Raw genomic sequence first — 16,032 nt, forward strand, 5'->3', positions numbered from 1 at the left:
AATATACTTAACCATGCAATTTCTAAGACTGCCACTATTAATTTCATGAACAACAGTCCCCCCAAAACACAGCAGTTACCACAGAAAATAATTATATATTTAGTGAGGTTTAAGACATGCATTTAAGATCTATATAAAAGGAATTATAGGTACCGATCAATACAACCTAACACGTTATCCAAGTCTACCATGATTTTCTGTGGATCTTGTATCAGACCTACTTAAGGAGCCAACTAGTCATTCTTAAAATATGCTACTAGAAAATGGACCACATTTATGGTCAAAGAAGAAAACAAGGAAATGTAAATACTGCTAAATATTGCTAAAATATTGTTGCTAAAATATTGGTGGTCACCGTAATCTACAGAAACTGCCACACTGGCATAAACTATGACTTGTTACTTGTCTATAATTTATAGGATGGGTTTTTCTATTGTTAGAATTAGTTCTGAACACATTCATAAAGACAACTCCTGTGAAAGCTCACAGTTACTTTGTGGGTTAACCAATTCTTTCTAGATTGCTATAATTCTGTCTTCTTGTTCTAGAAAGAAGGGGTAGATAGGTTTTATTTCAGCTTTATTTTCTTAGAAACATCCATTTAAGTACAGTCCTCAGGGAGCATTTGTCAAATCCAGGATGATTCAGATAAAGCCAAGCACAGTGCCTGGGACAGAGTAAGCATTCAATACGTTTCTGTTAAATGAATTTAAAAATCGGAGAAGACATGACAATATTATAATGCTAAGTAAATTTCTTTGATTTTAAAAGCATTTAACGTTAGATTTCAGATACCTCAGTGCACACTGGGACACTGCCTTCCTGTAAGGTACTAGTTAGCTGACAGGCATGAGGACAAAGATAAATGTGTCCGGTGGTGATGAGGGGAGCGCAGGATGCAGAGGTTACACTAGCGGCGGGAGTGAGCATGTGCAGGATGAAGCAGCGGGCTGAGCTGGGGGAACTGGGGCTGTGTTTTGGCACAGCTGGAGCAAGCTGGTGGTGAGGTGGAGAGCAACCAGATCCTGGCTGACCAGAAGGTTGAGATCTCACTCTTGATAGGAACCCTGCATGTGTTTCTATGGAGGAATTACATGACATGTTTGCATTTGAAAATCACTCTTGTGCAACTGTGGGGAACAACCTGGTGACTATTACAATTGCTAGGCAACTGACAAGGAGGGTCTGGGACAACAGGCAGAAATCATGGCTATACCAGCTTTCTCTGTCTTTCATCTCCCACCTCAGAAGTATCTTTATCATGAACATGCATTTTTACTACTAACTCTCTTTATCTACTCTCCCTTACAACATCTGGCCAGTTCCTTTAGTTGGAATTATTTCCAAAAATTCTCTCTCGCATAATTCATCCCTCCAAGAAATCCATTTGAGTGCCTATTAGCTATCTAAACCCTTTGGGCACCTGAGTTTCAAAATTGTTTCTGTCTTGGTTCTATTTGAAGGGAGGGAAAAGAAGAGGTACTGTAATTAAGCCCTGTCCTCTCTGAATGACATTTTTCCTGGTCACTAATTTAGGTTCTCTGTACCATCCCTGCCCCCCACCCCAACCTTTGCATACGAGGGGGAAAACTCAACTAAGACGTGATTTCCATGACAACTTACATTCATCCCTTCCCAGATGATACCTGGAGCTTTCCAAAAGATCCCCACCAGAAAAGCAAACATAAATATATTTCCTTTCATGTTCAAGTCCTCATCTTCATACAACTGTATAAAAAAGGAAAGCCATAATTTTTCCAGGTGAATCACATCACAAGGAACTACGGCCCTGAAAGTACCCTTCTTCTATCTTAAGCCTTCTTTAAATAATCCTTTTTTTTTTCTTCCAAGTACCAGCACTCCGTTTGAATTATCCTGTTTTCCTGTTTATTTTAAAATACTATTTTCCATCAATTCACTCTGTACTCTGGATTGAAGAGTTACCTTTGACCCTAATGAAGTTCATGAACCAAAGCAACCTACTTACAAATGCAGTTCTGAAAGTGTACTGATTTATCACTGAGAAATTCCCAATGTAAAAAGGCTTTCAGGGGCTATTTTGAGAAGGGCCCAGTCTCCTATAACAAAACGCAATTAACATTCTGTCTTTTTCCTCATCTGGAAGAGGGTAGGTAGTTTTGTATTTTTTTTTAATTTAAGAAATTACTGATAATATTCCCCTCCTAAGACTAATAAAATTTACGATCACACACACACACACACACACACACACACACACACAAATGATTTCAAAGACTCCTTCGGGCTCTCAAATTCTATGTTTCTGTATCAATGCAGCAAAATTCTGCCATAAAAGCTTAATATAGTACTCACGTCCACCTCTATTTCCATCTTGCTGGAGAAACTCTTTTAATGCTCAACCCATCTGAAAAAGGAGGCTTTAATTTTGACAAGGTAGTGAAATAGCTGGTCTATTCATTTTTTCCCATGTAATAAAGGCTTTGTAATTTACTCTTTTCTAACTCAAAGTCTCCTCAGCTGTGCTCCTCAGGACCAAAGTGTGCCTGTTTTTGTTTTCTGGACCGCCAAAATTAACTCTAAAGTTAAAATTACAGATGCCAATAAAATTACCACATGCAGCAGATACTCTGACTCATAAAAACGGTCAAAGGTCAAACATGCCTGTAAAAAGCACAGAGACAGGAGAGGTCTATGCCTCTCAACAAGCCAGTTGGAGAACAACACACATGTCAAGTTTTATCTTCAGTACCCTTGGGCCTGGGGAAATCACAAGCTCTCTTGAGGTTAAGTGAACAGCTTCTCGGAGGCAGAGCATTAGACAAATCTTATGTTTTACAATTTAGTTCCATTTATTAAACCGGATTTCATGTATAAATGTTGTTTTCGGTTCTTTTAACAGGCAGACTACTACTATATATATATATATATATATTTTTTTTTTTTTTTAACTGTTCTTAAAAAAAAAAAAAAAAACCCACCTATCGCCTTCCTATACACTGCCTTGCAGACCACAACATCCTTTCAGGAGGGGAGAACATACAGCTCCCATTAACTCACAGGCGGCTTCGTTGTAAGCGGCTTTCCTTTGAAACCAAATTACTACACTTGCCTTTCAAATGTTTGTCTCTGCCCTTTAAAAGGAAAGTGGCGTTGAAAAAGGCAGTTTCGCCAGTTTACTGTATGTTTGGGTTAAATGCCACTGATCTTACAAATTTAAGGCTGAGCCTTCCTTGCATGAATCAATGGCAATAAAGTGGGTATTTGTAAAAAAGAGTTTTAGAACATTTAGAAATTCTCTGACAGCTTTTTGAAGTTCCCCAGTGCTTTATTTCAACATTTGAAGGAGTTCTCTTAAAGTAGGTCTAATTCCTAAGCTATTATTTGAATAAATTGTTTTAATTCAAAAGAAAATGTAAATAAGAGGCTCCCATTAATAATACCACAGTTAATGGTGTCTGTTAGCTGTGACTTACTAAGGAACTTCTAACGAGAGTAGAGTGAAACAAGAGCGATTGTGGCGGCAGATGGCGAGCGCACACACACACATACACACACGTACACAAGTGGGTGAACGCCCACCTGCCACCTGGGTCTGCTCAGCAGTCTGTCTAATGTAGACATGTCCTAGGTGTAATGACAAATCAGTAGGTTCATTGGTTTACAGAAGAAACCCATTATCTCCCCCAGTCTATAAGCGTTCATGAGTCCCATTAGCTGTCACTCTTGTTACTGAGATCTGACAACTGATAAAAAACTGTCATAGTTAAGCAGAGAGGGACAAGCCACACAGGGTGGAGAATCAGACAGAGAAGGCAATCAGTGGGCAGTAAGTCCCTAGCTAGGCAGCTGTCGTCCCCATCCCCGAGGATGACCACTGACATCTCTCTAATCATGAACATCGAACATTTCTGGATCTTTCCGCTACTGCAGTAGATTTGCAGCTGAAAAGTCAAGATGGAAATATGAGCCATTAGGCCAATTATCTGTTTCAGTAACTCAAATCTTTGCTCAGAAGGCTCCACATTATAACCCAAATATGTGTATGCGTGTTAGGCACTATGGAATAAAACCTATCCATACCTCAGGGACCCACATGATTGTGAGTAAGTAGGTACTACTCACATAGACAAGGCAAGGCAAGACCCTGCTACCTGCCAGGATGTTTCCAGCAGCCTCCTTGCTCCCTAGTCCCTCATCCAGGGCTAAGTTAAGGCCATTTACCATCAGCAATAAAATCATGAAATATCAGCCCTGGATGACATCGCTCAGATGTCACACAATTCTGTAAGGCACCTGGCTAACAAGAGTCCTGGGTACTATCGTGTCTTCCTTTTCTTCATTATAAGTGCATCACGCAGACAGAATCTGAAGCCCTATTTTAAGCCATCACATTCTGTATCTATAAGAACCTAACCTAACACTAGAGACATATTAGATGCTCCAAATTCCTTTGACGGCATTTCTCAACTATAGTTTAACAAAGCAGCCTAAAATCTGCAGGGTCACTCTCTTCTACTCTTCATAAATTAGAATCACCATGGCCAAGTCTCAGCCTTGTGTATACTTTGCTTCACCTAATTAGACATCACAACTACACAGTGACTGATTTCTATAAAATACAACTGTAACAGAACGAGAAGGCCTGCTTAAATACAGTTCAAATACACATGCTGACAGCTCCCAAATTACAACAAAACCATACAGAATGGCTGCTACCAACTCCCCAATGACTGATCACCTACCACCCCTTCCAACCATCACTGAAAGAACCACAGACAGGTATGCAGAGTTGAAGGAGCACAAAGGGCCAGACAGGAGGAGGGCACAGCTCAGGGGTGGAGTGCCTGCTTAGCATGCACGAGGTCCTGGGTTCCATCCCCAGCACCGCCATTAAAAAGGGAGGAGCCAGACAGATATATACACAGAGAAAACTCCCAACTCAATGTACCAGAAATAACTTTTCTCTCCAAAGTCTGGCATTACAAGACAGTGGTACAGGCCATGGACTCTGCAACCAAAACTTTTAGCTCAGAGCCTAGTCCAGCTCCTCACGAGCTGTGTGATTTGGAGCAAATTATTCCATTTTTTGACATCTCAGTGTCTTCTTTTGTAAGGTGTCATAGTGATGTTCACCTCATGGAGTTGAGGGGATTAAATGAGATAATGCATGTCATGTGCTTACATGGTCCCCGAGACCTAACAGATATTTAATAAATAGTGGTTAGTATTAAAATTACCATCCCCAAGCCTATCTAAATTTATTCAATTTATTCTTTTACGGTGTTTGAATTTCTACTCATAGGAAAATCATTTAGTCCTAAAAAAAAAAACCTAAAAAAACCTGGGGCATCTGTGGGAAGGCTAGGAGGGCAGTGGTCTTTCTTACACTAGTATGAATTAGTTAAATCAGACTGTGCACCTCTTGATTCTCATCTCTGAGTATGAGCAACCATGCCTGAGGGCAGAGAAGTTAGGATATATTTATAAACATACAGCATGTGGGATATATTATTGGGCGGGAAGAGAATGGGAAACATGCATTACATAGTGACTTTGGAGAGAGAAGATCACTAGAAGATGGGAAATTGTATGGATAGAGAGTTGCAAAGATACAAAGGAAGTTGGCCTATTTTAAGAGTTTGGCTGGGCTCATCTTTTACCAAGGAAAGGGAGAGGAAACTCAGCACTCAAGTACTCATTGCTAAAGATCAGTGATGCTATGAGTTAAATAATTTCTGGTGGAAGCTGGGATGCAAAGAGCCATTATGATTATCTCTTCTGTGGAAAACATCCTGTAGGATTCAAATAAGTGACTTCCCCACAGAACTTCAGAATTTAGCATCCTCTTAACCTAAGGATGGCTTGTCCAATAATATTATTCTTCCTATTCAAGTAGACCATAATCATATTTAAGGGATTCACCTTCACATCTGTCCTTAACAATTACAACTCTTTACAAGTAGCGTAAGGCACTGTCTGTAACCATACCTCAAGGTAAGAACAATCATTTCGACAGTTACATACTTAACTTCTGAAGTCTACTCCAGCATTAATCCACCTTGAGGAAAATTATTAAAATGAACAAATAGATCATTCTCATCCTCTATGACAAATAAATGCTTTTTTAACTACCTGTCTTCTTAATCAATTATTTACTGAGTGGTTTCCAGCGCAGGGAACAGCTAGGAGGAATTATAAAGAAAGGCAGGAATCTCGATCCTTGCCTTCAGCAAGCTTACAATTTAGGTGGGGAAACACGGCATCGATGTGCAAAAATATAAGCAATTATATTCAGATTACTGTTTCATACATCCTTAGAAGAGCTATAAGAAGAAAATACATGAAAGGTTAGCAAATTAATTCTATAATAGGAATTTATGAATATATAATTCTACCTACTGAGAGAAATTAATTCTTATAATAGGACTAAGAAATGATCTGTTGGAGTAGTCAGAGAAAGTCTTAGAAAGTCAGAGGAAATAGTCAAAGAAAGGAAGGGAGACTTTGAACAGGGTCTTTAAGGATGAGCAGCGTTGATGGATGTGGGGACATTATGCAATTATATTCTCAAAATGGTATGATGTGATCAAACATCCTTTAAAACTGACTCAACATCCTCAACTCTGCTTTGCAGACGCCCAGGACTATGCACAAGGAAGAAACATCTCTGACATGAAGAAAGGAAACAAGCATTCTTTCCTTCAGCGAAAGGGTGAGCTATGGGGGTGAGCATGAGAGCAAAGAGCAGAGATGTTCGAGGGCCGGTCCAATATGCGGTCTGCATTATTTTTAAATTTTTTAATTATTATTACAAATGACATTTAAAACGCTCAGAATATTTTAAATAAAAAGTGCTAAAACTATCCATTTGATGAGGTGGTAAAACCATGCTTTCAGATTTGCCAAGTTTCACTTTGGAAATGTAGGATGTCATGCACCTTTGAGAACCAAATTTTACCATGGCATTATTTGAAAAAAAAAAAAAAAAAAGCTTTTGTGTGAAAAGCCCATAGATGTTGTAAGAAAACAGCTAGGTAATAACCTGAATCCTAAAGCAGACTATGATGAAATATGCTTACTTCCTTAGCAGTTAACAGCAACCTCTATCTGATGTTAGTGCTGGAAACAGTCCCTGAGCATATAAATTAGGCTTTCTTGGGTTTTAGTGCATCGCGTGTAGGTTAACAGGCCAAATAACACAGCAAATTTAGGGACTATATGGAGAAGGAAACATTGCAGACAATATGTACTGAATGCCTCCAGCATGTGAGTGGAAGAGACGTAACTGCTGATGGAAATCTGAAGCAGTTTAATTACTTCCTCTTCGCAAATCCTACAGCTGACTCTGCAGCTCTGACGCGAGGGAGGCTGTGGGATGAATCATGCTGGCAGAGCTGCACCCGGTGGGCACCTCCACGGGGCACTTCTGCTGCCTAAGACTGAGGCTGTGGGGAGGTTATCACGGCAAGACCATGTTTCAGAGGACAGGGTACCCTTACCAAAGGGGTCATAGAGATTTTACCATATTTCTTCGCACACAACAACTCTTGAAAGAAAAGCAGGGGAAACCTACCTGACCCTTTCTGGACTGGCTCCATCCCCCAGGTAGCTTTGACACTAAAGCCTGGTGCATGCTAGGGGGTAGCATTCAGGCACGAGAAGGAGCCAGTAACAGAAACGGACGTCCTAGAATCTGGAATAAGAAGAAAGAGTAAACTTTCGAGTAATAATATCCTAAATGAGCATTTCAGATTGGCTACTGAGGGCACGTGGAACACAATAGGAATCTGGTACTTTACCTTGGTCGATCTATTAAAAAAAAAAAAAAAGATTTCCAAAACTCTCAGCACTTCTTACAATTCAGGGCTTGAGATACTGGTACAAGTTCAATTTCAAAACTGGCAAAAAGCACCTTTAAAAGGCTCTGTGAATGGACTTTGCTGGTAATGACTTTAGGGGAAAAAAAGAATCCCCTTTAGCATTCTTTTCTCCTATTTGCAGGGAACAGCTGGAATCCCGCCCCGTGCCTGGCCCATCTATCACAGCCACTTGTCCTGAGCCGTCTCCCACTGCAGTGCCTTGGGATTCTGCAGTGTCACTCCTCTTCCGCCTTGTTCTCTGCAAAGTGAAGTCATAGGGACGGATCAGCCAACCTGACTTCTCATCACCCTGCCCAGAATCCTTTGTGAGCTGAAATGAGTCATCACTCTAAGAAAAGCTACAGCCTCTGGCTGTCGGTACAGGCTCCTTTGTCTGTGCGGTGTGGAGACTCTGGGCTGCAAATGTACCCCAGGCCCCAGGGGGCTGCAAGGGGGCACATCCTCCTCTCCGAGGGGCCCAGGCCCCCTCCCATGCACTGAGCACCAACTAAGATCTTTGCATCATTAAAACAGGTAAAAGGGCACATACCTCCGGATGCTTGGAGAAAAAACACACACGTTAAAATTGATCAGGCATCATATATACTCACCAGTCTGTAATTATAAACCTGACACATGCGTTCTGGTTTTTTTTCCTTTCTTTTTTTTTTTTTTAAGGCTGGGTTTTCATTGCGAAGGATGCGTCTCCCTCCTGTGTGTAACAGGCGGTTCAACTGTACCCTGGATCAAAGTTTAGCTGCAGCGAGCTATTTGTCATAAATTCCAGTTGCCGGGCAAGTCCTTGCAAGCCTGGGTCTCGTCACTGCTGACACGCCGCCGGCAGGCTCGCAGCCCAGCCAGCCCGCGAGCCGGCGCAGCAGCTCCTGCCGCCGCCGAGGAAGGCGGCGTTGGGAATGAGGTCACTATGTCAAGAGCCGGTTCTCAGCGTGCGGTGCTCCTGAGCTCACCACACCAGCGCCGAAACTGCACGGGGGGTGGGGGGTGGGGGCGTGATAGATAGGATTTTTTTTTTTTACATCGCTGCTTCCTCTGCTTTTTCTCTTTTCTTTCTTAGAATGTCTGTGTCTCAGATCGGTCAGGCAGAAAAAAAAAATCCATTCCAGATCTGGGTGAAAACATCCTTCTCACTGCACTATCTGTGCCGCATCACGCTCGCGGTGAGCCCCACGCCGGATCGCTCATGCACACGCACGTGTACGTATTGCATTTACACACACAGACACGTGTACACACAGAGGAACTATGTTGGCGGAATCACAGAGAAGATGAGTCATCCCTCTTTGCAGGACAAGGAGCAACACAGAAACATCTCAAGAGGGAAAAAGGGGTGGGGGTGGGGAGAGGGGAGAGGATGACAGGTAGAGCAGACACTGCGTTAAATGCAGAAAAACGGAGCCTGGGAGGAAAAGAGTAAGAGCAAAGTGAACGCTGGTGTGTTAGGAATGACACTGGCCAAACTCCCCCAGACCGAGTAATACCAAAGCAGGCACTTCTCACAAGTGCCACTGAGGAACCAGATACCGACAAATCATCTGCTACTCAGAAACTAAGTGGATCTGGGTAGCCGAGGATGTCTGCCCAGCATATTCTCCCTCATCCTCAAGAACGCAGTAGCTAGCCGACAATAAACGTGAACCACAGGATGCAGCCAGGGCTGGGGAGTACACAGATGTAACGAATCTCTCAGTCAGACTATTCCGAATCTCTGAGTTAGAAGGGTCCCCAGGCTAAAGCCCCACCAGGATCATACCCTCTCTTAACACCTGTAATTTAGCCCATCTTCAAGGACCGCGTCCCCCAGAGCACGGGTCTAGTCTGAGCCAGGGCACACCCTCTGGGACAGTCCCCATCTCTGAGCGGAGTCCTGCAACCCCACACCGTGATTCCATTCTGCCCTCGGAAAGCTAAAGAGTGTATAACCTTCTTATGTCTGATAATTCATCTGATGTCTACAAATAATAATCCCACGCCTACGTTCCAAACCATCTCGTCTGGCTGCCCACCGTCTGGGACACCGTAAGTAAGTACACATGTTCTATGTTCATTATTGACCGACTGGTACATCTGATTCCAACACTATTAAATACGCTTCTCCAGTTCTTGCTACCCTCTGACACCTTTCAAATCCTCTGCCATTGTAGTTTCCCATCCTTTGCTCCTGCTCGAATGTATCAATTTCCCTCTTAGAATGTTGCACGGAGAACCAGATTTACTCTCGCTGGGTCTCCCCACAGCACCGTCACCTCCCTCACTCTGGACTCTGTGCTCACCTGGCCTCAGGCTGCTGGTCATAGTTATTGTTGGCTACTGCATCACACTGTCCACCCCAGAGTACATTTTCACATCATCTGCTATTAAATCAGGTCTCAATTATACACTTGAAATAGAAGGGAAAACCACATCAATCATGCCATATACGTCTTATCAGAACTGGTCTGTTCGTGACTTTCCCTTCCAATGTTATGGTCTCCTCTCGGATACACCACCTGGGCTCCCATCCATGACGATGACTCAGCCTGCAGCCCAGCACCAGGGCCTCCTCCCAAGGCACAGCACCTTTACCCAACCCTCTAGGAGCTTGGTTACATTGGTAGTTATTCTAATTTCCCCCAAATCCACCTAATTCAGCGCCTTCCTGTTAGGTAGGGTCTGCACCATAAGAAGGCAATGATGTAATTATATAAAAGTTAGGGTCTAAATAGAATTATCTTTACCCCGGCATTTTAAGGGCCTTTGGGGAAGAAGGTTGAGGTCCCTGGACCACCTCTTGACAGCTAAAAACTCAAGTTTTCTCTATGATATAGAAAAGGTTAAGTAAGTGGAAAAAGAAACAACAACAACAATCAAAAGAAAACAAATGGAAAGTTACAACGAAAAATGCATTCAAATTTTCTAATACCTGAGCATGTATGTTTCCATCTATACACAGGTCCACTGAGCCCACGCATAGAAGCTCATCTGAGCCTTATAAGGACCCAATAAGTAAGTACTATTATTGTCACCATTTTAAAAAGAGATTGGGGGGAGGGGACAGCTCAGTGGTAGAATGTGTGCTCAGCATGCATGAGGTCCTGGGTCCAATCCCCAGTACCTCCATTAAATAAATAAATAAACCGAATTCCCCCCACCCTCCAAAAGCCCCACACAAACAAAAAGAGATTAACTGTCTTCCTCGAGCCTCCCCAGCTGTAAGTGGCAGAGGCAAGATTTGAACCTGGGACAGGATGCCCCAGAGTCTGTGCTTCTAACCACCACCCACACTGCCTCTTATAATGAATAACCACTGGAAACAACATTTTTTTTTTAACAAACCCTATCCTCAGTTTTCACCTTTGAATTGAAGCCAGTGAAGCTTTGTTGGCACATGAGGCCAGTGAGGTGAGGCTCACAGGCTGGGTCCCTTTAGTAGCAAACTGCCTGTGTGCCCTGTTCTCCAGCCCCTGATGGACTGGCCTCCAGCCGCAGCCGCAGACGATCAGCAAACGGCCATGCAAAGGAGAGGAACTGACCAGCCAAACCACCGCCACAAGCTCAGTCTGCGGTTCTACTAATGAGAAGGTGCGTTTTATGAGGGACACTCGTTAGCCTCAACTCAGAAGTAAAAGGCGAGAAATAAAGGCACTCCGATGTCTCAGATACCAGTGCCTGGTGGAGAGAGAAGTGCAAAGTTCAACAAGACATGGTCAGCAGCCCTCCTCCTCCGCCTGGCGCCTCCTGCTCCTTTGAATAACAGCTTCGGTGCTACTGTCAAGATTTACACACATCACACAGAACATCGCAGAGGTGACTTCCTCGGTGGATGCGGTGTGGGCAGAGGTTGCGCTTGGCACGTGACTGTTCCTTGGCAGAAGATTAAGTAGCAGCTCCACTGAGTGACACAGTCATGCAGGATCTTTAAAACGCTTTGATGACTAAGGGTATAACATGGTCTGAGAGCAACTGTACTTGATAAAGCAGAGCTTTATCCTTAAATCCATATCCTTAAATCAATTAAAGATATTCATTGGGCGCCTGATTGCAAATGTGTAAGATGTGTACACAATTCAGGGTATGTACACAAACTTTTTCATGAACAAATGACATGGTCTCCACTCTCAAGAAGCTTCTACTGCACTTGAGGAGACAAGATATTCACAACGAGAAAGTGCCAAGAATACAAGACAGTTGTCTATCAAGAGGGAGGAACAGGTTACAGGCGCCTCTAATAATTCAGGAAAAAGAATCTGGGCTGAAGCCATCAGGAGTGGCTTAAAGGGAAGGGCAAGCCTGTCCTAGAAACTGGACAGAAGAGAAAGGATGTACTGTCAGTTAGAACATGAGCTCCATGAAGAGAGGGATTTTTGCATGCTTTGTTGTTTACAGATGCATTCTTTTAAAAAAATTTTTAATTTTAATTAAATTTTTAATTTTTAATTTTAATTAAAAATTTTTATACAGATGTATTCTTGAAGAGTGCCCAGTCAATAACAGGCACTATATAAATTTGTGCCAAATGAATGAATGAATGACCTGGAGAAAGAAGTATGAACCAAGGTATGGAAATGGGAGGGAGGTGGGGGGACATGAGGCAGGTCTGCTTGGGGCGGGGGGTTCACATGGGGAAGAGAGGGAGAGGAACAAAGAAAGGTAACCCAAATGGGATTAAGAAGAGTCTTTGGAGGGGGAGGGTATAGCTCAGAGTGCCTAGCAGCCTAGCATGCATGAAGTCCTAGGTTCAATCCCCAGTACCGCCACTAAAAAAATAAATAAACCTAATTACCTTCGCCCCAAGTAAAAGCAAACAAAAAAAGAGTCTTTTAATGAATAAGAAAATGACCCACCTTACATTTGCAATGAATTTCATTTGACATTTATTAGATACATTAGCAATTCTCTCCGCTAAGAAGCATTACCTCTCCACGGACCCCACATTCTCTAAAAACAAGTCTTTCAAAGTTTATGGCGGCTCATTAGAGGGAAGGTATACTGATGATATGTTCAGATTCAGCGTCCCCTTGGGGACTTCACCCCTGTCACCATGCAGACAGAAGTCTGATGCCATGACTCTCTCCTCTTTGCAAAATGGTACCAATAGGGGAGGAAAAAACAATCCTAGTCTGTACCAATATTATTTAAAACCTACCCTAATTCATTGTAGTTCAACTCAACAAACATTTATTAAATACAACATGTAACATCTGAGACTCCGCGTGTCGCTGAGGACAGTAGAAACATGAAGAAGTTACAGCTCCTATCCTCACACTTTAACATTAACATCCTGATCATTCAAGGCAACCAGGGAAAGAGAGCCATGCAAACAAAGATGGTTATTCCTGATACAAGAGAGAGGTGGCAAGGAAGCATGGCGGGAATTCGGCAGCGTTCCAGGAAGGAGGCAGGAGTTAAGGGACCCCAAAGATGGGCGAGGAGAGGGAGAGGAAGGGAAAAGCTGGGGATGCCTTCCCAGGCAGCGAGGCCGTGTGCACAGTGACCACGTGGGGCAGAGAGTACAGGACGTCCTGGAGCAGAGCGGGTGGTCTGTCCCGCACAGCAGACGTGGGAGGACACACGAAGGGGATGAGGAGAGAAGAAGCCGAGGAGTAAGAGGTCAGGCTGAGGTAAGATTTTGAAGAGCATGAAATCCCAGAAGAAAGGCATTAAAGGCTCTTACAGGGGGTGATGCTACTGATGCTGAAAGTTCAGGGGACTCTGGCAACAGGGTACGGGGGGCACCCACAGAGAGAGAATTCATTACCGAGACAAGGGAAGAGCGTATGTGAGCGACCAAATAAGATACAAAGAATGGGAACAGAGAGGGATGCAGAGATAGGTACTTCCCTGTTTCACGAAGGGACTGTCCAAAATTTAAGCATAAATATGAGAATACTACAGAAGCACATTTCTAGAAGCATCACATACACCTAACACTACTTGCCTGAACCTACCCAACTGTCTGTGCTATAGTGATAGTCTGACGTCCGAAGCAGCACCCGGGGTAGAACATTGGCTCAAACCCTCTCAACAAAAATCCCTGGGCACCAAGAACAGATCAGACTTTCCTGGTTGCACGGAAGCTGAGGAAAAGGTGCAAGTTAAAACTTCAACAAAAGTGGTTTCAAAAACAGAAAGTCCCAAAGTTTTCAAGGCCTTTTTAGCCCAGGGTTTACAGAGTTACGTGCATTTTTATTCTGGCGGAAGAAACGATTTCAATTGAAGTTGGATTCGATGCAACACAGTATAGGCAAGGAAACTGAATATTTAAAGGACAAATACACCTGGTAGCCCAGCAAGCGTTAGAGAGCGTCAGCATGAGCACACAGTGAAGAACAAGGCTGTGCTGTGGCACTTAACACAGTTCTCAGACGTCTTCGGATCGGTTAGTGCTCACAGGATAAGGGACACACAGTAATGGCACTTTTGAGCTGGAGGAGACACTGAAAGTCACTGAGCATATTACCATTTGACTGAAGACAAACCTAGGGTCCACGTGGGGAAGACGGTTACAGAGAGCTCGTAACAAAGCCAGAATCAGCGTCCGGACCTCCCGGTTCTCGCCGCAGACATCTCCCCCTTACTCCACAACACCTCGCACAACTTATCCAAAGAAAATTAAACCCCACGGCTTCTCCAGATGCACTCTGGATCCAATACTATCAACGAAGGAGGCAGGTGTGCAATTTTCCATACCACACCATGGGGTAGATTATCTTTCTGCCCTCGGTTCTTCTAATCCACATTCAAAGACACCAAGGAAGGAAAAGATGAAAGTTGAGTGAGAAAAACTGAGAGCCCGTGAGCTTTCAGTTAAAAAAAGATAAGAGTTTAAATGGGATGTTTTGATATTAAGCAGTAAGAAAACCCTGGAAAAGCACGGGAAAGTGAGACATTAGCCTTCTCCATTGCAATTTTATGATAATAGCATTTGGATTTGTGGACTACTCATGTCCGACTCACTGGGTGAAAACACACCTGAATATCTCTCAGACACTTTTACTTAGTATTTTCAATTGCACAGAATAGTGGTGAGATGCCCAGAGGAGTCTGCAATATGCAGGAAAAAAAAAAAAGATCCTGTTTGAAGTCTGCCTAAATTCATACAAGCCACGTATGACACTCTCGATCACTTTCGTCTTAATAGTAGAATTTTTAAAAACTGGTTTCCACTGAACACCATTCAACATTACTTTCCAAAATTTACAAGTGAACCAACCCTCTACAAGAGCATCCACGTTGACCTTAAGGTTGTATAAACCTGCCGTGCAGGGCCCCAGTCCCCGGAGGCAAATATGCCCCCAGTTTGAGAAGCAACAACTCCATCTGAAAATCCACCTGTAAGTGGTATTTCCCAATTAGCTTTCAAAGTTATCGTGAGTATTTCTGTTGCTTTAAAGATACGCCAGCATTGAGTCCTCGAGCTCTTCTAGCTGGAATTAGTTAGAAGGTCAAAGAGCTGAGAAACTGAACTGCCTAATCACTGGCTTATTTAATTATGGCCAAGTCATCCTCTCTGTGGGTTGCATTCCTCCTCTGTAAGATGAAATCAGGGGGGAAAAATATGGAAGTTGCAGAGGCCGCCACATTTTTTCAAAGGAGCGGTATCTCCAGAACTAACCCCTGACCTCAAGGTGCTTCCAATTAACCAAGGAATGAAAAGTAAACACACATGAAAAGAAGGTACCATAATACTTCCCCAAGAAAACTATGAATAAGAGGGGGAAATGACTGAAACTCAGTCCAGATGGACTGGAAAGCAAAGAAATCCCAGCCAAACATTTCCATCACAAGGCTCAACTCGGAACGCCTGGGTCGTACTGGTACCCCCTACAGGCCCCAGCGTGTGAGCCACCAGCCCAACACATGCTTCCAGGAAGTGCGGGGACGGGGACTATCCTGCTGACCTGATGTCGCAGTATACCCTGGACCGACTGCCGACGGCGACTCTAGTCCTGGAATGAGAACACTGTAGCTTCAGTGCCCAAAGCAGTGGTTGAAAACAGTGGTTTCAGCACCTACAACAGTCAAACATCTGTCAACTGAAAACCAAACCAAACCTTATTCGGGTTCATTATCACAAACTCCTATGCCAAACCCACTAACTTCTTTTGCTGACATTATACGTCCATCCTCAGGGTCATCTCCACACATCATCTCCTGGAAGTTAGGAGGAAACAGTGTTTTATTAATCAAATTT

At 43.3% G+C, this 16,032-nt stretch overlaps 1 protein-coding gene across 13 annotated transcripts in view; it reads right to left on the reverse strand.

Annotated features, from left to right (window-relative positions):
• The window catches only part of STOX2 (storkhead box 2), a 175,586-nt gene that overhangs the window by 21,935 nt on the left and 137,619 nt on the right, over window positions 1–16,032 (reverse strand). The window contains exon 1 of one of the 13 annotated variants that reach the window (XM_014561687.2): window positions 7,556–7,675. The exons of 11 other annotated variants lie outside the window; for them this stretch is intronic. In XM_014561687.2, the coding sequence (XP_014417173.1) occupies window positions 7,556–7,580 (25 nt within the window). In that variant the 5' untranslated portion in view covers window positions 7,581–7,675. Of the gene's footprint in view, window positions 1–2,334; window positions 2,465–7,555; window positions 7,676–16,032 lie in introns of those variants that run through there. One more of the 13 variants, XM_032468561.1, reaches the window with a different exon arrangement.

Source organism: Camelus ferus, chromosome 26, assembly GCF_009834535.1.
Source record: "Camelus ferus isolate YT-003-E chromosome 26, BCGSAC_Cfer_1.0, whole genome shotgun sequence".
NCBI lineage: Eukaryota > Metazoa > Chordata > Mammalia > Artiodactyla > Camelidae > Camelus > Camelus ferus.